At 64.9% G+C, this 12,251-nt stretch overlaps 1 protein-coding gene across 5 annotated transcripts; it reads left to right on the top strand.

The window, feature by feature from the left end:
* Positions 1 to 1,754: 1,754 nt before the first annotated feature.
* Positions 1,755 to 12,211, top strand: SREBF1 (sterol regulatory element binding transcription factor 1). 5 transcript variants are annotated; one of them, XM_042779767.1, is made up of 19 exons: positions 1,755 to 2,037; positions 5,227 to 5,616; positions 5,750 to 5,919; positions 5,990 to 6,130; positions 6,208 to 6,426; positions 6,513 to 6,627; positions 6,708 to 6,919; positions 7,372 to 7,576; positions 8,117 to 8,301; positions 8,388 to 8,649; positions 8,732 to 8,898; positions 8,982 to 9,150; positions 9,282 to 9,390; positions 9,461 to 9,570; positions 9,664 to 9,796; positions 9,957 to 10,119; positions 10,359 to 10,544; positions 10,623 to 10,734; positions 11,205 to 12,211. In XM_042779767.1, the coding sequence occupies exons 1-19, from the start codon at positions 1,932 to 1,934 to the stop codon at positions 11,426 to 11,428; spliced, it is 3,378 nt and encodes a 1,125-aa protein (XP_042635701.1). In that variant the 5' UTR covers positions 1,755 to 1,931; the 3' UTR covers positions 11,429 to 12,211. The 5 variants fall into 5 exon arrangements, with proteins under 5 accessions (XP_042635701.1, XP_032930505.1, XP_042635698.1 ...); XM_033074614.2 differs by lacking the exon at positions 11,205 to 12,211 and having other exon boundaries at positions 10,623 to 11,049; XM_042779764.1 differs by lacking the exon at positions 11,205 to 12,211 and having other exon boundaries at positions 9,461 to 9,796; positions 10,623 to 11,056.
* The last annotated feature ends 40 nt before the right edge of the window (positions 12,212 to 12,251 follow it).

Here is a 12,251-nt window from a genome sequence, read left to right as displayed (position 1 = left end):
GGGCCCGGCAAAATCCAGCTTTGCACGCAGCTTGTGCAAAAATTAAGCTGTGTTTATGTGTGTTATTCCCCCTTCCATGTTTAGGTGTGATTTTCCACTTCTGTGTTTTTGTGTGGTTTTTCCCCTCTATATCCCTCAGGGAAGGCTGTGCCCCGGATCTTGCGTGGGTTATTAAAGGTCTGTGACCCCCATGGTTGCACAATGCTGCTCTAAATCCGTGGGGGCCACGGCACATCCATCTCCCCAGCCCTGGAAACCTGCCCTCTCCTCCCCCAGTACACGGACTGCACCGAGGAACAGGAAACACCACCAGCACCCAGCCCGGCTTCTCCCGAGCGACCCAAATAAAAATGGGGGGAAGCACATGGTTCCCTGCATGGATCCCTCATGGATCTCCTGCTCATGTGATCGCTGTTCCCTCGTGGTGTTTGCTCTGGCTCAGGGATGTCCGAGCGGCTGATGCTGCCCCATGCGCCGGTGACGCTGCCCCAGCTGAGCCAGGATTCCCCAGCTCGGGCCAGGTCAGTGTCCCCAGGCTGAGGAGGCTGGAATGGGGTGAGGGTGCAGAGGGGACAAGCCGGGCTGTGCAGGTGTTTAGAGCCCAGCCCAGCTCTGGGGGGTGCACAGTGAGCCCTGGGGTGCTCCATGCCACACAGGGGATCCCTGTATTGCAGAGGGGTGCCTGCTGTGCCACCATGAGAGAACCAGTCAGGCCAAAAGGAAGTTTCTAAGGTGCAGCCAGGCTTAATGGATTCCCAGGTAGCCTCAGATTGTGCTTGGTGGCACAGAAGAGGAGAGAGCAAATTTCCAGAGAGCTGATGTTGCAGTGCATTTTCTTGTCCTAAACGAATCCCAGGAGCAGGACAGACCGTGGAGCTCTGCAGGGCACATGGCATGGCATTTTCCTGGCACGAGACTCCCGCACTGAGACCGACCACGCTTGGGCAGCAACCACAGCACTGAACCCAAAGCCACCAGCATTCCACAACTGATGGCCCCTGGGAGGGTGCATGAGCTCAGCTGAGGCTCACAGGGCTGCATTGCTGTGTCCCTAACCAGGGGGTGACAGCTTCTCCCACCCTGGGCCGTGCCATGGGTGGGCAGCACAGGTGGGACGTGCTCTGAGCCCTGGAGCTGGGGCAGGGAAGGCCCAGGGCCCTTGAGAAGGCTGGTTCAGTGGCCCAACCTCAGCCTGGCACGTCGTCTCCAGGAGGTGCAGAGGTTTCTGCAACCACAGCCACTGAACCAGCCCACACTGCCTGTCCCACTGCTCCCTGCATGCCCCGACTGGGACTGAGGGAACTCAATGCCCAACCCAGGTGTTTAAAGCCCAGTCCAGGGATTTGGTGCCTGTCCTTAGAGTTCGGTGCCTGTCCTCAGCTGTCCCTAGGAGTGAATGACATCCCCAGGCCTCATTGACAGCCCCAGGGATCGATGGCTTTCCAGGGCTCAGTGTGTGTTCCCAGGGCTCGGTGCCCATCCCCTGGGGTCAGTGACATCCCACGAGGCCGGTGACATCCCATGGAGTTGGTGCCCATGCCCTGGGGCCAGTGACATCCCCAGAGGACGCTGTCCTGCTCAGAGGTTGCTTCTCCCTGCTCAGCTCCGTGCCCGTGCCGGGGGTCCCTGTGCGCTGTCGCGGGGTCCCCTCTCGGTGCCGCCGGGGGTCCCGGTGCTGCGGGGCGGCGCGGGGAGGCGGCGCGGGGCGGGACGCGGCGGCGGATCCGCCTCCATCCATTCCCCCCGCCCTTCCCGCCGGTGGCAGCTCCGGGCACGGTTCTCGGGAGCAACTTGGCGGCTCGTCCCCGTGGTGCCTGTGCCCGGGCCAGCGCGGCCATGGCGGGCAGGCGGCCCTGCCACCCCTAGAGCCGCCCGAGCTGCCGGAGCCACCGCAGCCACCGAGAGACACGGGAGCCACCGGAGCCGCCGGGATGAGCGCTCTCGCCTTCGACGACTCGGCCCTGGAGGGGCTGGCACCGTCCCTCGGCCTCTCCGGGGCCAGCGACATCGACACGGCCCTGCTCAGCGACATCGACGGTGCGTCCCGGCGGGGACGGGACGGGGCATGGCCGGGGCTGGGGGCATGACCGGCACCGGGCTGGGGCTAAACCCGGCGCTCGGTGCACGGCGGGGCTCTGGGCTCGGTGCAGTCCTGGGGCTCGGTACATGACCGGCTCCGGACTGTGGCACGAACGGGAGCGGGCTGGGGGAAAGCCGGGCTCGGTGCACGGCCGGGGGCTGGGCACGGTGCGGCACCGGCTCTTGGAGCATGGTCGGGACACGGCTGGGGGCATGACCGGGGCTTGGGGCACAACCGGGACCAGGCTGGGGGTGTAACCAGGCTCGCTGCAAAGTCAGGACCGAGCTGGAGGCATAACCGGGTCTCGGTGCGTGGCCGGTACCGGGCTGGGGGTGTAACCGGAGCTCGGTGAATGGTCGGGCGCGCTCCGTGCATGGCCGTGGCCGGGTGGTCCATTCTCGGTGCACGGGCAGGGAACTTGGTACCGGGATTTGGCCGGGGCAGCGGGATCGGTGCACAACCGGGACTCGGTGCATGGCCGGCGGACCGGGCTCGGTGCGGGCCCGGAGCGGGGAGGGGGGGACACCGAGCTGCTGGAGCGCGGAGTCGGTGCAGAACCGCGCTGGCTCCGTTACCGGGGGCCGCTCCATAGCAGGGGGTGGGGGAACACGGCACACCGGGACCCCCGGGCTGGAGGTGCCGCTACCGGGACAGCCCCGGCGTTCCCCCCCCGTTCCCGGTCACAGCATCGTGTCGCCGGTAGCCCCGCCCCTCCATGACGTCACCGGCGGGGTTACTCTCGGTCGTTCCCTCCAGGACGCCTGGGTTCTCCCAGCCCTTCCTACCGGAGTGTGCTCGGAAACGTGGGGCCGCTCTGCTCCAGCCCCGGGGCTGGCACCCACCTCCCCCCCGGTCTGGGGTCCGTGAGATGGGGATGCTCCAAAGGGACCCATTCCCGGAGGGAACCCACTTCCCAAAGGGACACATTCCTCAAGGGGACCCGCTCCCCACCACCATAGCACCACGTGTGCGGAGTTCAGTGTTTCCAAGGCTTTAACAAAAAATTGCGGATCCTAAAAAATTTGAGATTCCAAAAAATTGGGGATCCCAGCTGTCGGAAAGCCGCGCACCCGCCTTGCCACGTGCTCCACCAGCTCTGTCGATCCACGCCATCCAGTACAGCCGGCGGAACACGCGGTGAGGCGGGCACAGGACTTGAACCTTCCAAGGCTTGCCCCACTGCGTGGTCCATGGTGGTCTCTCCTCCAAGATCTGGGGTGGAGATGGCATCCCAGGACTGCAGGTTCATCCCAGTGGCAGTCGGGGTGGATCAAAGCAGACCCAGGTGCCACCTGCTTTTCTTGGCGAGGTTTTGGCGTGGGCAGGGAAGCAGGAGCTGTGCCAGGGCTGAGTGGTGCCGTATGGGATGAGGTTTTCCCACTGTGGGGGTTTGCCATGATCCATTGTATCACAGCCAGCTGGGCCACCTCGTACCCCACAGTTCCCCAAAGTGGGCTTGTCATGGCCACGGCTTGTCCCTCATCCCTGTACCAACCCGAGGGTGATGTGGGATGTGTGCCCAGGGATGTGGGTGCACTGAGCCTGCTGGGACCCGCCAGGACCCACAGACGAGTGGGTTTGCCCCACAGGTTCCCACAGTGGGGTGGAGGTGGCACTGGTGGGTGCCCATGTCCTGCTGATGGCCTGGGTGGCAGTGGGGACCACAGGAGAGAAACACCTGGAAGGTGCCAGGAGGGTGGGACAGCCGTGCCAACCCTCAGGCTGGCAATGGGAAGCAGGGGGGGACAGGAGGGAGCACCCCCTCTCTGCAACCCTAGACTTTGCTCTGCACCACGAGGGAGCCTTGAGATGGGGGGGGAGTGGAAGGAGGGGGCTTGGAGCCCCCAGGAGAACACCCACCTGCACAGGGCAGCATTGCGAAGGCTGGATGTTTTTTTGGGATGTAACAGTGCTGTGTGCCGACGCTGATCATTGTTGGGCTACTCCTGAGCGATGGGAGGGGTCACAGCGGGCTGGGAGGGGGACAAAGGGGTTAACGGAGTGTGACCCCGAGTAACCGCGGGTGGCTGGCGGCGGGTGCCCGACAGTAACCCGGTGCCGGGCTCACCTTGGGCGCCGGGGGCTGTCCGGGGGCGGCCGGCGGGCGCGCAGGCGGCGATTGGCGGAGTCGCATCACCCCATCGCCGGCCGCGCTCCAGCCCTGGCGCGGGGAGGGCGCCGGGGAGGAGGCGAGAACATGGCTTTAAAATATCCCGGGGCTTCCTCGCTGCCGGCCACGGGGCTGAGCGGGGGCTGCAGCCTCCTCCTGGGGAGCGCCCCACTGCCACCGGCATGGAGTGCACCTTTGAAGGTACCCCCGCCTCGCCAGCCTCCTCCTCCTCCTCCTCCTCCTCGTTTGCCGTGGTCACCGTCGGAGTGCTGCATCCCATGCGGAGGGCGGTGTTCGGCGGCTGTGTGGCTCGGTGGGGACATCCCGGGGTGGGTGTTTTGGGTGGGGTATCCCGGGGTCTGTGCGTGCAGATGGGGTGAGCCTGGGGGACGGGAGTTTGGGGTATCCTGGGGTCTGTGAGCCCCCGGTGGGATATGCCTGGGGGTACCGGGATGGGAGCATCCCTGCATGGTGGGAGCATCCCAGGACACCGCAGTGGAGGCGTCTGAGACCCCTGAGTGGGACAGACCCCCGCTCAGGCTGTTAAAGCCCTGTGCTTGCCCTCCTGAGGGCTGTTGTGATCAAGCACACCTGGCACCGGGGTCTGGCACATCCCGGGGGTGCCACCCCGCTGTCCCAGTCTGAGCACCCCTCCCCTTGATACAGGGGCTGGTTTTGGGATTGTCGGGGTTCCCAGCACAGAATAAATGAATGAATGAGCTGGCACAAGCCCCTCTCAATATCAGAGACACGCTGAGATGTGCCCTGCCACTCCCAGACCAGGCTGCAGAACACTGCTGTTGGCCAAGCCCTGTTTTGAGCGCCGTGCCTCAGTTTCCCCAGCGTCAGGATGGGTGGGAGGCTGAGCGGAACAGGGCACAGCAGGTTCCTGGGCTCTCAGGGAATTTTGCCCCAGGATTATGAGGATCTGCCCTCTAAATGCTACACTGTGGGGAGGGCAGCACGGGGCCAGCCCAGTCCCATTTTGGGAGGTGCGGCTCAGCAGCTGACGGCACGGGGGGTGTGTTTTTTACAGACATGCTGCAGCTGATCAACACGCCGGACAATGACTTCTCGGGGTTGTTCGACTCACCATTCAGTGCCCCGGACAGCGCCGTGCCCCCGGGGCTCCCCTCCACGCCGGGCACCCTCAACACCTTCCTGGGTCCCAGCAAGGCTCCCCCCGCCGCCCCCACCGGCAGCACCTACGGGGGGGGCCCTGGGATGGCCACCTTCACCCCGCCGCCCCCGGCCCCGCTCCTGCCAGCGCCGTCCCTGGGTGTCAAGGAGGAGCCATCCGTGGTGCCCAGCAGCCAGCCCCAGCCCCAGCCCGGCGTCATGCTGGCCCCCAGCTTCGTCCCTGCGTCCCCCAGCCCGTTCAGTCCCCAGCCCTTGGTGGGCTACCAGAACCAGCACAGCTTCTCTGGTGAGGATTTGGGGGTGCAACGGGGGATTGGGACTCCAGGGTGAAAGTCTTGCTGTGACCTTGCAGGATGGGGCTGTGTGGGGTGGGCTGGTGCCAGGGGCTCTCTTAACGCTGTTCTTTGCTCCATGCCCAGCTGTGCAGCCTGGGAGTACAGGGCAGACCCTGCCCAGCCCTTTGCCTGCCCCACAACCCAGTCAGCCCGTGACACTGCCTGGCTCTGTGCAGAGTGTGGCACCCCAGCAGCTCCTGGCTCCTGCCACCGCCACCACCCAGTCTGTGTCACCACAGATCCAGCCAGTGCCGGTAAGCCCAGGGCCAGGGCTGGGGGGTCCCGATGACCCCCACAGCCCCACTGACCCCCACTGCCCCTCAGGTTCTCCTGCAGCCCCATTTCATCAAGGCTGACTCCCTGCTGCTGACGGCCGTCAAGACAGACGCCAGCAGCGCCAAGACTTCCACCATCGCCTCCCTGGCCACCAGTGCCAGCGGCTCTGCCACCCCGCTCCAGGTGCCGGTAGGTGCCTCCGTGGGGAGCTGCAAGGTGGGGAGATGCTTCTGCACCATCACTGACCCCACCCTGCCCTCCTGCAGGCGCTGGTGAGCGGAGGGACCATCCTGGCCACGGTGCCGCTGGTGGTGGATGCAGAGAAGCTGCCCATCAACCGGCTGGCGCCCAGCGGAAAGCCGGCGCTGGTGCAGAGCCGGGGCGAGAAGCGCACGGCCCACAACGCCATCGAGAAGCGCTACCGCTCCTCCATCAACGACAAGATCGTGGAGCTCAAGGACCTGGTGGTGGGCACCGAGGCCAAGGTGGGAGCAGGGGGTGGAGGGGCAGGGCTGGGCAATGGAGGGGCTGTGCCTGGAATTTGGGCTGAACCGTCCCTGCCCACTGGCAGCTCAACAAGTCGGCGATCCTGAGGAAGGCTATCGAGTACATTCGCTTCCTGCAGCAGAGCAACCAGAAGCTGAAGCAGGAGAACCTCGCCCTGAAGATGGCCCTGCAGAAGAACCGTGAGTGGAAGGGCAGCTCTTGGGGTGGGGGGCTCAGCTCCATGCCCCCAGCAGCCATCAGCTTACTCTGCTTCCTGCAGAGCCTGCGAAGGACCTGGGGACCCACTGCAGCCGGGGGGCCAAGGCAGAGGCCCCCATGGAGGTGGTGAAGGCGGAGGTGATGGAGATGCTGACACCGCCGCCCTCCGACGTGGGCTCACCATCCCACAGCAGCCCACTCTCACTCAGTGGTGGCAGCAGCAACAGCAGCAGTGACTCGGAGCCTGACAGCCCCCTCTGTGCCCCTGGCAAGGTGAGGGAGGGCTGGGGGGCATCTCCTTGCCCTGAGTGGGGCTGGGGATCTGCTGCTTCATGTGGGAGGTGCCAAGGGCAAAGTGTACCAGACAGAGAAAGAGCTGAGAGCCCTGGTTTTGTTCTCTGAGGCTGCTCCTCACATGATTTGGGGCTGGGTGTGGAGGCAGTTTTGTTCTACCCTAAAATGTGCTCTGTGGCCCATGCCTATACTCTGAAATCCGTGCCCCTGTGTTCAGCCTGTGCCTCATCACCATGCCCTGTAACCCATACCCTGTATCCCATTGCCTGTATCCCATACTCATCCCCCATCATCACACCCTATATTCCATACCATTCCACCCCATGCTCTGGATGCCATGCCCTATATCCCATGCCCTATATCCCATATCTGTGCCCAGCACCCCACATCCATGCCCATGTCCCAGGCTCACAGCAGCTCTGCCCATACAGGTGAAGCAGGAGCGCCCGCCGCCCTCGCCCAGCAGCCAGGGAATGCTGGACCGCTCCCGCATGGCCCTCTGCACCTTCGTCTTCCTCTGCCTCTCCTTCAACCCCCTGGCCTCCCTCCTCCGGGGTTCTGGCTCCCCAGCCCCCCTGGAGAACCAGGACACTGCTGGGACTGGCAGGAGCATCATGGCTGCGTCTGGCACTTTGGGTAAGCTCTGGTGTGGGGGACAGTGGGATGGAGATTGTTGGGATGGGTGTGGGATGGAGGCTGTCAGGGTGAGCAGAGAGAGAGACTGTTGAGGTGAAGACCATCAAGGTGCAGGATGTTGGGGTGGGTGTATGGTAGGAGCTCCCTGGCTCGAGGCTGTTTGGGTCACCATGAGGTAAAGACTGTTGGGATGGGGGTGTCAGAGTGATGACCATCACAGCGGAGGTGATCATGGTAGACATGGGGTGAAGGACATCAGGAGTGGGGTCTCAGGGTAGGTCTGAGATGGGAGACAACTGTGGTGGACATGGGGCAGAGGCAATTGGGTGGATGCTGCTGGGATGGGCACAGAGTGAAGGCCACCAAAATGGATATCCTGGGGTGTGTGTGAGGCAGAGACCGTTGGGGTGGAATCCGTTGAGGTGGACACGATCGAATGAACGCTCTTTGGTGGACATGGGGTGAAGGCCACTGGGTGGAGACCCTGGGGTGGGCACAGGGCAGCATTGGTGGGGTGTTGCTGACCCCATCCCTGCACAGAGGACCCATGGGGGTGGACGCAGTGGCTGTGGCCCACGCTGGCCTTCTGGGCACTGAACGTGGCGCTGGTGCTGGGCGCGGTGGTGCGACTCTTCGTCTGTGGAGAGCCCGTCACTCGCCCCCACTCCGAGCCCTCCATCCTCTTCTGGCGGCACCGCCGGCAGGCCGACCTCGACCTCGACCGGGTATGTCCCACTGTGCACAACATCCCCTGCCCCACCTGCCCTGTCCCCTTTTCCTGTCCACACTGACCCATCTCTCCGGGGCGCAGGGAGACTTCGCGCAGGGAGCCCAGCACCTGCGGACGGCGCTCGGGGCGCTGGGGCGGCCGCTGCCGGCGTCCCACGGGGACCTGGCCTGCAGCCTGCTCTGGACGCTCCTGCGCCACCTGCTCCAGCGCCTCTGGGTGGGTCGCTGGCTGGCTGCCCGTGCTGGGGGGCTGCGCCCAGACCCCCCGCCCCCCGCCCACGTCCGCCAGAGTGCCCGTGACGCTGCCATGGCTTATCACCGCCTGCACCAGCTCCACCTCACCGGTACGGCCCCGCACCATGGGGGGACAGGAACCCTTATGTCCCCACACACCCATGCCTGAGCCTGCTGTCCCCATTCCTATAGGGAAGCAGGCTGGGGGACATCTGCTGGCCATCAACCTGGCACTGAGCGCTGTCAACCTGGCTGAGTGCGCCGGTGATGCCATCTCTGTGGCAGCGCTGGCTGAGATCTACGTGGCTGCTGCCCTGCGGATCAAAGCCAGCCTGCACCGCTGCTTCCACTTCCTGGCGGTGAGTGTGGGGCACTGGGGTGTCCCTTGTGTCCCCTGGGGCTGGGGTCTCAGGTTATTCCTGACCTCCTGCTCTCCCCGCAGCGCCCCTTCCTCTGCAGCGCCCGGCGCGTGGCCCTGTCCCACGGTGGGGCCGTGCCCCCTGCCATGCAGTGGCTCTGCCACCCCTTGGGACACCGCTTCTTTGTTGACGGGGACTGGGCGGTCAAGGGTGTCCCCAGAGAAACCATCTACAGCTCTGCTGGCAACCCAGGTGACCCCAAGCTCCCAAACCCCTCACCCCCAGTTTCGGGGTGTGCTGTATCTGCTGACCCCAAGCTCCCAAACCCTTCATCCCCTGTTTTGGGGTGTGCTGTACCTGCTGACCCCATCTCTGTGTCCCAGTGGACCCGCTGGCACAGGTCACCCAGCTCTTCCGTGAGCACCTCCTGGAGAAGGCGCTGTGCTGCGTGGCCATGCCTGAACCCGGCCGTCCCACTGCCCAGGGAGAGGGGTGAGTACTGGGTGGGCACCTTCTCCCCGTGCCTGGCGTGGGCCAGCCCCCTCACAGCCCCTTTCCACAGGCGGTTCTCCGATGCCCTTGAGTACCTCCAGCTGCTCAATGGCTGCTCAGATGTCAGTGGCACACCTGGCCCTGTCCCCTGCATCACCTCCGGTTTGGCAGCTGTCACAGGTGAGGCAAGTGTGTCCCCCATTGGGGTCACTTCATGTTGGGGGGGCCATGGGAGTGCAAACACCCTGCTCCTCTGTCCCTCCTACCCCACAGGCACCGACCCCGTGTCCAAGTGGTGGGCATCCTTCATTGGCGTCGTTATCCACTGGCTGCAGGGGGATGAGGAGGGGGCTGAGCGCCTCTACCCGCTGGTGGAGACCATGCCCCGGGCACTGCAGAACTCTGAGTGAGTGCTGGACATCGGGGACAGGGGTGGCACCTTATTACATGTTCCCCCCTCCCTTGGACTGACACAGCCTCGCTGAACACATTTGGTGTGTGTTGAGGAAGGGCAGAGCCGTGCACATCGAGGGCTCTGCAGTGACCATGTCCCCTCCACCTTTCAGGAAGCCCCTTCCCCGTGCTGCCCTGCACTCTTTCCGAGCAGTCCGTGCCTTGCTGAGCAAACAGGATGGGAGCCAGGCCACCCTGAGCCACTGTGAGAAGGCCAGCAGCTGCCTGCGGGAGAGCCTGGAGCTGGGCAGCCCCCCCAAGGGCACCATCGACAAGGTGAGCTGGGCTGGGGAGGGATGAGGTGGCCGTGAGCCCCCCCAGCCCTGGCGGGAGGTGCCCCCGACCCTCGCGGGGGTGCATTGTAGTTGCATTGCATGTGTCAGACTGGGAGTGCAATGCCCCTGCCATGCAGCCCGGCGGGGGTCCCGCGCAGCAGCGCCTGCCCGCAGCCACCTCCTCATGCCCCTGTCCGTCTGTCCGACCCCCTGCTCACCCCGATGCCCTTGTCCCTGCAGGCTGTCCAGCTCCTGCTCTGTGACCTGCTCCTGGTCACCCGCACCAACCTGTGGCAGCAGCAGATGGGGGCCAGCCAGCAGCGCAGCTGCCTCTACCAGGCATCCGCCCTGGAGCTCCGCGGCTTCCAGCAGGATCTCAGCAGCCTGCGGCGCCTGGCGCAGACCCTGCGCCCCGCCATGCGCCGGGTGAGCCCCCCGACCTGTCACCTGCTGAGCCCCCTGGTGCCCTGCACCTGGCTGTGCTCACTGTCCCCCCAAATCCAGGTGTTCCTGCACGAAGCCACGGCCAGGCTGATGGCCCGGGCCAGCCCCACGCGCACCCACCAGCTGCTGGACCGCAGCCTGCGGAGGAGAGGGGTGCAGGGCAGCAAAACAGGTGGGCATGGCATGGAAGACACTTCAGTCCTCACCTGCAGCACCCCAGCAGCCTTGAGTGGTGGGATATGTGGTGGGACAGGGGTGGGACACATCGCTCTGCACCCACAGTGTCCCCCAGCACGTCCCACATGGGGTGGAATAGCTTTGTCACCACCTTGGAGGATGGGAAATGGGGTGGGGCACCCTGCTCCACACCACAAGTCTTGGGTGGTGGGACACAGAGTAGGAAACCCCATTCTGCACCCCACCAACCTTGGAAGATGGGATATGGGGTGAGACATAGGGTGGGACACCCCACCTGCAGCACCCCAAGAGCTCCCAGCACACATGAGCTCCCAGCCCCTCCATTGCTGGTGGCACCAGCTCCAGAGTGGGCGAATAACCCCATCCCCACACCGATCCCCCCAAGATTTATTCAGTGACATCCAGGGGTGCCCTCGGTGCTGACCTTGGCTCTGTCCCCTGCAGCTGGTGAGCCCGGAAGCCACCCCACCCCACGGGAACACGCCGAGGCGCTGCTGCTGGCCTGCTGCTACCTCCCACCCAGCTTCCTGGCGGGCCCGGGCCAGCGCGTGGGGATGCTGGCCGAGGCTGCCCGCACGCTGGACAAGCTGGGCGACCGCCGGACGCTGCACGACTGCCAGCAGATGATCATCAAGCTGGGCAGCGGCACCACCGTCACGTCAGGATAGGTGGGGAAGGGGCCACCAGCCCCTTGCCACCCCCGCACCGTGGGTGCGGGATGCGGGGCGTGCCTCAGTTTCCCCGCAGGGTGATGTTAGGGAGCGGTTTTTGGAGGTGAAAGGGTGGGTGGGGAGGGGTCGGGTGGTGCCCGATGTGGGTGCGGGGTGGAGGTCCCAGCCGCATTTGGGGTACCCTGGGTGGGTTCCCCCCCTCCCCATCACGGCCGTGCCCGTGTCCCCAGCCCGCGTGGGGGACGGGGCGTGGGGACCTCTAGTGACAGTGTCGCAGTATTGCAGGGCACCGGCACGCGCGGCAGCGACCCCCGGTGCCACCCGGACCCCCCCAGTGCCACCTGCATCCAACCCCGGTGTCACCTGTACCCCTCCGTGCACACGGTGTGCCCCCTCCCGGGGTCTCTGCCCGGCCCCCCGCGGGTCTCACTGCTGCAGGACCCCTTTGGGGTTTGCTTTTTGGGGGTGTGGCCCCTCTGGCACTGGGGAAGTGCCCCCTCCCCAGCCATGGGGGACCCCCACGTTATCCTGTTCTCCCCAGCACTGATCCCCCCCATTAAGAGCTGCCACCAGCCCGGAGCACGGACAGGCTTTGGGAGAAGGGATGGCAGGGTGGCACGGGGCTCCTGGGGGGCTGGTGGGGGTCCCTGTGTCCTTGCTTCACCCCCTCTTGTACATAGATCCCCTCCCCTCGCCTCCCCCCACTCCTCTTTTCCCTTTTTAAACGGTATTTTCATAGTTGGAGAGTTTTGTACAGACAATTAAAGCTGATTATTTATACTGGTGTGTGCTGGATTGGAGGGGGACTGACACCAAAACA

Source organism: Catharus ustulatus, chromosome 16 (assembly GCF_009819885.2).
Source record: "Catharus ustulatus isolate bCatUst1 chromosome 16, bCatUst1.pri.v2, whole genome shotgun sequence".
Classification (NCBI taxonomy): Eukaryota; Metazoa; Chordata; class Aves; order Passeriformes; family Turdidae; genus Catharus; species Catharus ustulatus.
Note: the sequence above shows the minus strand (reverse complement) of the source record. Positions and strands in the feature narration are given on the sequence as shown.